This window comes from Carica papaya, chromosome 7 (assembly GCF_054855325.1).
Source record: "Carica papaya isolate Zhongbai chromosome 7, ASM5485532v1, whole genome shotgun sequence".
Lineage (NCBI taxonomy): Eukaryota > Viridiplantae > Streptophyta > Magnoliopsida > Brassicales > Caricaceae > Carica > Carica papaya.
In genome coordinates this window covers 8,171,478-8,179,996 of record NC_142315.1, presented here as the reverse complement: position 1 = coordinate 8,179,996, position 8,519 = coordinate 8,171,478, and the positions used below count along the sequence as shown (strand labels likewise).

At 29.4% G+C, this 8,519-nt stretch overlaps 1 protein-coding gene across 1 annotated transcript; it reads left to right on the top strand.

Moving 5' to 3' along the window:
• The first annotated feature begins 1,214 nt into the window (after nt 1-1,214).
• Nucleotides 1,215-4,666, top strand: PPD5 (PsbP domain protein (Mog1/PsbP/DUF1795-like photosystem II reaction center PsbP family protein)). Its single transcript, XM_022037772.2, has 11 exons — nt 1,215-1,339; nt 1,410-1,576; nt 1,821-1,929; nt 2,401-2,450; nt 2,719-2,786; nt 2,873-2,971; nt 3,441-3,500; nt 3,731-3,790; nt 3,883-3,937; nt 4,275-4,324; nt 4,430-4,666. Exons 1-11 carry the CDS (start codon nt 1,290-1,292, stop codon nt 4,526-4,528), a joined length of 867 nt encoding a protein of 288 aa, XP_021893464.1. The 5' UTR covers nt 1,215-1,289; the 3' UTR covers nt 4,529-4,666.
• The last annotated feature ends 3,853 nt before the right edge of the window (nt 4,667-8,519 follow it).

The following is an 8,519-nucleotide window of genomic DNA, read 5'->3' as shown; positions in this document are numbered from 1 at the left end:
CACTTTTTAATCGAACCCAATTAATTTAATAGACTTTTATACACATTAATTTATACATATAAGCCCATATAATAAATTTAAAATTTAACATTAAATTGTATTAGTAATTACAAATAAAAATATTAACAGATGTACGGAATAAAATTAAAAATAGTTTTCTCTTAAATTTTAACATGGCACACAATAAATTTTTAGTTTTATATTACAAACTAGATATGCATTTACTTTTATACTATGTATGAGTTTCTTCAAACTTAATCAAATTAAATATGTAATACCTAATACCTATGCTACCACTTTAAGAAGAGATCTTAAGGAAAAGAAATCAATAACCCTTGAATAATTTTTCAGCATTCAAAATTATAGTAGACATTCATCCAATGTCTTATCTCCATTATACCAAAATAATAATATTATTATTAAATAGATAATTTCATAATGTTAACTTACTTAATACCCATCTCAATATGTTACATAGAAAAAAAAAAAATTGTATAACATGGGAAACTTTTATTTTTATTATTATTTTTTAAAAAATATTTACTTATAAGAACACGATTGTTATAGTTTAACCAAATTAAATTTTAGTTTGACAGAAATATAAATATTTAATATTTTTTAAATTTTAAATTATAAAAAATACTCAGCATTTTAAGATACATAATATTTATATTTTACAATTAAATATATTAAATAATACATAATCAATATAAAAGAAAATAAAGATAATTATTAGGTTAAAATTAGTTAGTTAAATAAATTTAAATTTAGAGATACTAGTATTCAAAAATACAAAAAGAGTAAGGGGGATGGAGTCTATTTTATTATTGGTTTATTGGATTTGCTTTTTGCATAACATAATGTATCAATAACTAAGAAATGATATTATAATTTGGCTTTACATAAAATAATATGAAACAATAATATATAGTAACTAAATATTTTTATATTAATTTTTCTACATTTAAAAAATAAGGCTAAAAAAGAAAAATAGTAAAATATTTATTTTTCATTTAAATTATATTGAAATTTAATTAGAATTAGACCCACAAATATCTAATCTAATTTTTTAAGTGCAGACAAGACTAATTTAATGTGTGAACACATCTAATTTTTATTACCAATTTTTATATTTATTTTTTAACCGTTAGTTTAACCAAATTAAATTTGGATTTGGGAGAAATATAACTATTTAATTTTTTCTTAAATTATAAATAAAATAATTACTGTACTGTCCTGTGGTGGATGAGGTTGGTAAGCGAAAAAACCAGCAACAGAGAGCAAGAACAATGGTTCTTCTCTCTTCCACTCTTTCCTTGCCAAGCCTTTCCCTGTTCAGGTAAACTGAAACCCACTCTTTCATTCTCTCCCTTCTCGTACCTCATAATTTTCATATGTGGGTTTTTCAGTTGCAGAGCGGGTGCCTTTGTAAACCAGAAGAATAGCAGGTTACATGAGAAATTCATTTCATGTTCTTTCTCTCCTTCAAAACTCGCTTCATCAGATGGATTTTGCAGAAGAGATTTGCTGCTTTTTGGTCTTTCTTCTTCGCTATCTCTACTCTTCCCCTTTTCAGGTTGACACTTTTTTTTTATTTTTTATTTTAATGGAGAATTAAGAATACTTTCCGCATACATTATACTTTTAAGCTTCTCTTTCATGGCTTCCTGACCCTCATTTCATTTCGCCCAGTCTTTCCCTATAAAAGTAGCTGATGCGTTATAGGTCGCACTGGTCATGATATTGGAAACCACCACGATTTGATGATGGATCAAATTGCCTCAGTTACAGATTAATTTACTATATCAGCTCCATTGCAGGAACCCTTGCTGAGGAAGATCTCAAAATGGCCCCTTTCGTTGATGAGATAAATGCTTATACCTACTTGTACCCAGTAGAGTTGCCATCTAACAAGTTCGTTTTCAAATGGTAGAATTTCTGCATCAAAGTTAACTTTGTTACAAATTTTTTCATTTTTCCTTTCTTTTTTCTTTTTATACATTTTGATTGTTTTGTTCAAGTTAGGAAATATTACATGTTTATTCTCTATGGTAGATATATAAGATATGTTAAAAACAATGCATGTATGCCTGAAAAGTTAAGGCTCCGTCTGGTACTTTTACAACATGTCATCATATCGTTTATGTTGAATATGGGGTGGGAGTTGCTTCATTTGACTCCAAAGTAGGGGATTTTGTAGGAATGGCATCTCCATATTCCTACAAAATGACACGCGTAGTTCAAAAGTTTGCCCTTTGTTTCCTTAAATGAAATATAGAGACAGCTATTTTCTCTACAATACGATTACAAAGATGAACTACGTTTTTGGCCTAAATTAGAATGTAGCAATGTGAAACTTGCTTTGTTTAGTTTTTTTTTTTTTTTTCTTTCTTTTTGAAGGGTGGAATCTAGGAAGCCAGAACGGTACTCGTCAGCAGCTCCATTATCGCGTAAGTTCAGTCATTCTAATGTTAGTTTTTTATCCAAATGATCAAGTAAAACAAGTGAACTCAAATCTTTAAGCATTTTCCCTTTGCCACTCCAAATAATTTTAAGTCGGAGAACATATTGGTGGCAAAACATCAGCAAAGCTGTTTCTGGATCATTTTCTTTTTTTAGCAATATCCTGCCTTGAACACTTGCTTTTTAAGGTCAAGTTGGATAACTCTTGTTATGATATTATATAACTAATAAGGTATTGGCATAAATATGACACAGCTAATGCACGCCTGCGTATTGTGTCAGAACGTGTTGACATAATTGACAACCTCATAATTTCCGTCGCAGTAAGTTTCTGTGCAACCTAATTCTTACTAACCTCAGTTCCTTCTATTTATTACTTGGAGTTTATTATTTATGTTCATTTATCCAGATAGGTCCCCCAAATTTTCAATTTATAAAATCAAAGGATAAGAGTACATGGACAGCCAAAGATGTCGCTGACTCTGTTTTGTCTGACAAATCTGCATTGGTAATCCAACTTTCTCTTTTTAGTCTGTTTTACTAAATTCATAAAATTTGATTTGTTCTCAGCTTAGAATCATATACTGAATGTACTGAAATATGAATTCTGAATGAATTTTGCTATGGATAAAGTTTGTTTTATGTGCTATCTGAAACGTTTTCATGGATTCAATTTAAGGTTGAAATTTATTTGAAGCTAATTTCTTGAAGAGAGATTATCTTTGTTGAACTTTTAGAAGTCTAATCATACTGTATAAATACTGGGGTCAAAAAATGTGTAGAAGGTGAATGTTTGAGCACTTTTCTAGAAGGGAAGGAAAGCTGAAATCTTGTCTCTTTATCATATTTTGCTTTGTAAAAGAATGATAACAAATTTCCAAGATGTTTGCATAGAAGAGCAGAAGCTTCTCTGCTTCTACTTCTTTCTGGAAATTTAACTCACTGACTTCAAGATTGGCATCCTTATCTATATGCAGCGGGTCACTTCAAGTCAACGCATGGAAGAGAGTTCAGTGCTTGATGTGCATGGTAGTGAAGTAAGCTGCAAAGCCTTGCTCAGTTTACATTTTCCAATATTGATATAGGGCATTTCTGATGGGGTGTGTTCTACACAGCTGTAAACATTTCTTAGAGAATCTATACATACATGTATGTGCCTATAGCTGACACAGCTGATGGAAAATATAAAGAATATTACATCATTTAAAATTTCATGTGCCTAAGTTTATGTGAATGTGGAATTTGTCTCAATAATTTGTTTCCGTAGATTGATGGTGAGCCATATTGGTACTACGAATATCTGGTTCGCAAATCACCTACCAAAACTGTAAGCGTTTCTTGCTCAAATAGAAATTGTTAGTGGAAGGCTTTTTACAATATTGCAGGATGATGATGCCTCAAATGGATTGTTTTGTGCAGGCTCCGGAAGCAAACCTTTTCCGACACTATATAACTTCAACAGCGGAAAGAGATGGTATGACCAAAATGGTTGTAACTCCTGCTGCTAATTATTCCCTTGTTTCAAGTGTTAGAAAATAACTCTAATCTGATCTCAGTTCAATTTGCTTCCTCTTAGTGACACAAAGGATTATTAATTTGTAAGAATAGAATTTGAGAATGTGATGCAATAGATGCCAAAAGAACAATAAACGCCTTGAGACAAAAACATGGTGGAGAAACAAGGAAAAATCTAGAAATTTTTTAGCTTGCCTTCATCACTGGTTTGGCAGAATGTATTTGCAAAGGTGTTGTTTTATCAAATCGCCTTCTTTCTCTACTCTGTTTCATTCGGCCCCGCCATTTTTTTCCAGGATATTTATACTCGATAAGTGCTTCAACCCTTAACAAGCAATGGAGCAAGGTCTTTCTCTCTCTCTCTCTTTCTTAGCAATTTGTCTACTTGTGTGTGTAAGAATGTGCTATGCCTGTATATGGTTTGATGGCATGTTGAACTCTATGTTCGCAGATGGGGCCGTTGTTGGAAAGAACTGTGTCTTCTTTTCGTCTTCTTCCTCTCACAGATGACTATGTTCCTCCATACAAAGATCCATGGAGATTTTGGTGATTTGTTTTTCTTTTCTTTGTCAATTTTTTCTCATGTAATCTTGTTGGTAATAACAAATTCAGTTTTACTTTCCCTTTTTATGATGAGGCATGCTGGATATTATAATGAGTTTTGTGATTATAGGGTTCTTGTTTCTAATCGTCACTTTTTTCGGGCTTAAATACTAAATTAGTTTACACATTATTTTTAAATATTCGAATTAGTCTCGTAATATTTTTTTTGTTTTTGTTATTCCTCTACTTTCAAACAAATAGATACATGTCCGTTAAACATCACTGATGTTATAGTCAATTTGTCACATGGCAATAAGTTGATATCAGAATAGTGTATGTATTGAAAGGGACGAAGATACATACATACAAAATATTATATAAGTATTAGCCCGTTAGAATACCTAGATTATTACTGAATTTGAAAGACATCACTCCCCTAATGTAATATTGAATAAGGTTAATGAACTAATAACAATTGAAAACCCATAAAAATAATAATTTAATTACAATTCTAAATGGATTAATAATGTTAATTAACTCTAAAGTCAGAATAATATTAAATTTCTTTTTACAAAATTTTTAAGTATTTCCAAATAAACTTGAATTGATTGAAAAATTCTCCATTCTACAGACATATTTGATTCTAGTTCAACTAAAAGTTTACAAATCTTATTAGAATTTAAAGTTCCATGAAGAATATTAGTTTAGTATGTACACCTAATATCATCCTAATTAAGTACCTTAAATAACCTAATTAGTCTTTTGAATTGATTTATATGTAAACAACATCAATCAACATTTGACTGGTCTCTCATTTTTATTGTTTGAATTGATTTTGCAATTAATTTTGCATTATGTTTGTATAAATAATCTAATTAAGTATTATAATATGTAGAATCATTACCTTATTTTATTGATTTAAAGTTGTATATCATATATTAATCATGTTAATACAAGTATACTTTCCTCACCCTCCTTTGTTTTTCTTCTATTTATAATATTTTTATTTATTTTGTTTTAATCATATGCTCTTTTATTTTATTTTTCTTAATCCTATGGTTTGCTCTTTGATTTTTCTTTTCTTAATTGAATTTTTTTTTTTTTTGGGGACAAAATGAATGTATTTAACATTTGTCCATTTCCATGTTCTAATTTACTCTAACTTTTATTGCTTTCCAAATTTGATTTTGATTTTGATTTTGATTTTGAGTTTAATTTTCATCATAATTATCATCATCATCATATTAATATTATTATAGCAAATCATTGATTTAGTTCGTGAACTTCTTTAACAATTTTTTTTTCTTTAGTCATAAATTTACTTTTGTTATAAAGTAATTCTTAAATTCCTAAGTTTTTCAAAAGGATTTAAAATTTTAAGAAATAGAAGGAAAACTAACTTTGAAATTATTTAAGAAATAATTTTTCATTGTTTTCATTAAACACTCTCTCTTTTCTTCTGTCTTTCTCTCCTATTCATTACTCTCTTTCTATTCTCTCACAAACAATGACTTTTTCACATAAAATCAAACCCTTTATTCATTCTAAAATATATAATATTTTATACATACATATACACATACATACATCACTCACTACTTTTGAAATCCAAACAAAACCAAGATAAGAAGAAGAAAACCTGGTATAAACAATAAATCATCAAGACCCCTTATGGTAGCACCACAAGCACTTCATGCCACCTCTTTCGATCTCTAGAATACCTTAACCTTTATATTTTTAATTAAATGGTTATGTGTTAATTTTAAAAAATAAATTAAATAAAAAGAATAATCATTGCAAAATAGAGAAATAAAAAACATCACTTCTTAATGTTACGTTAACGCTTGCATGTTATGATAGCTTTTGTGTTTGTGTTCATATAACCTGATCTTCATATTCTTTTGGTACTTAATACCTAGTGATGTAAAGTAGGAAGTTGTCAACTTTCTTCAAGCCAACAGTAGAAGTGAGGTCGTGGAATGTTACTATCATTGTTAAGATCGGTATAATTGATATATTTGTTTTAACAAAGACATAAGAAGAAGTCTAGATTGAGTTAAATGTAGATCAATTAAGAATATACCAATTAAGAATATTAATTAAAAGTCAATTAAAAATGTGGAAATCAGACAAAAATCCTATAAATAGATTCATCTAACTTCAATTAAGTGTAGACTTCCTTTTATATCTTCATTGAAACAAGCGCATCAATTATAATAATTGTAATAGTGGCAATAACATTCCATGACCATGATAAGTAAATGATGATGCAAGTCACTTGTTTTTTCTTTTTCATTATGGACTTTTATAAGCATATGAAGATCAACATTTATAGACTTGTTATTTTGAATCTTCTAATTTTACCTATGATTATTAATTCTCTTATAATTTATTGAACGTTTTTTTTTTACTACAAAAGAAATAAAATAAAAAATATAGGCACGAATGAGCAATTAACTTAGCCTAAGCAATACTAAAATAATCTAAGTAAAGATAACTATGAAGATCCTGGGGAGCTTAAGCTAGCCTAATGCACCCTACCAACATATTGTGAGCCCATTATACAAGGCGACCAACCTACGAATTACCCTTTCTATGGATGTGCAAGATAGGGATCTTCTAATTTATTTCGAGAAGCGCCTTAATTTCATTCATATAGTTTTAGAGTAGCCATGATTTCTTAATTATTGAAGGAGTTATTTAAACATACAAGGAATCGATCTCAATAATTACATCATTCTTTCAAGCAAGCTAAAGGCCTTCTAGAATGTAACAGTCTGTCTAAATAAGACAAATTATAAATTTAGTATGGAAGCGAAATAAATAGTTAAAGTTTACACTCCTTACACAATAACTGAAAGTATTAAATAGGCCTTACGAGAATAACCATTATAAAAGAACAACTAATAACCAAAGAAATAAATTAAAAGTAAAACAAATTGAACGTTCTACTCACAATCCTTTTGTGGATCGAGCTTTGGATTCTAGTCCTTTTGATCTGAAATAGTTAATCAAAGAGTGAGTTATACTATCCCAATAAGAATATCACGCTACTTACCGACACAGAAATGAAGGTTGGTAGTAATCATAAAAATAACTAATTGAGTTCTTAATTTAAGTAAATTCGTTTATCATAAATAAAATAATTTACCGCATACTTACTGTAGTGAGATTTTTAAAAAACAACCTATAGAGTCAATAACGTAATATATATCATAATTTTATATACAATCAGTCGGAACAACAACCTTCCCTTTCATCAGCCTATTTGTATTCATGGGGGTCCATAGGGATGTCTCCATTACACGTGAACTCTCTTTTTTACATTTTCAATTAAGGGTCGTCCCCATACCCTGTCTGGTATGAACACCAAAAGATATCATCCTTTAATACCCCGTTCAGTATAAGGGTGAAATGGGTCGTCCCCATACTCCGTCCGGTATGAGCGTCAAATTACCAAATCTCGATACCTCGTCTAGTATGAGGCAACTTCACGGTTGGGTTCCGTATGTCACCAGTCCGTCCACCATCTCCCAGGATATCCAGTAGGGCTGTTGTTTCATTCATCCACTTAATCAAATAATTTTCCGTTTACGTTTAAATTCCAGTTTTTCAATTCAACCGTAATCACATAAAACAAACAAAACATGCATCAAAGGAATATAATTGCATTATCATACAAATTTTAGTGTATTATCATATATTCAAAAATTGTAAAATTAGGCAATCGGTTAAACATAACAAATAATAGTAAATAATCGGTTCTGCCTCCATTAGTAACCTATAATTAATTATGAATATTTTTTAAATTTTACAAAATACTATGTTTTTTTTAAATTAAACATCAATTCCATAATAGGGAATAAGGTGAGAAATTCTTACTTAAACTAATGTCCAAAATGCTAACTTTTGACTGCGTCTACTGGTTGGTTCTCAAGTTCCCTAAATTTTTCTTCGGAGATTAAAATGCATTTCAAGTACCTAAAAATATCCCAAAA

Bases quoted from the DNA above. Each gene is read 5' to 3' on its own strand.
- PPD5 (XM_022037772.2), top strand. From the start codon at position 1,290: ATGGTTCTTCTCTCTTCCACTCTTTCCTTGCCAAGCCTTTCCCTGTTC. The intron at 2,451-2,718 runs GTAAGTTCAGTC...AATATGACACAG, and splicing joins GTCAGCAGCTCCATTATCGC to CTAATGCACGCCTGCGTATT. The intron at 2,972-3,440 runs GTAATCCAACTT...ATCTATATGCAG, and splicing joins TGTCTGACAAATCTGCATTG to CGGGTCACTTCAAGTCAACG.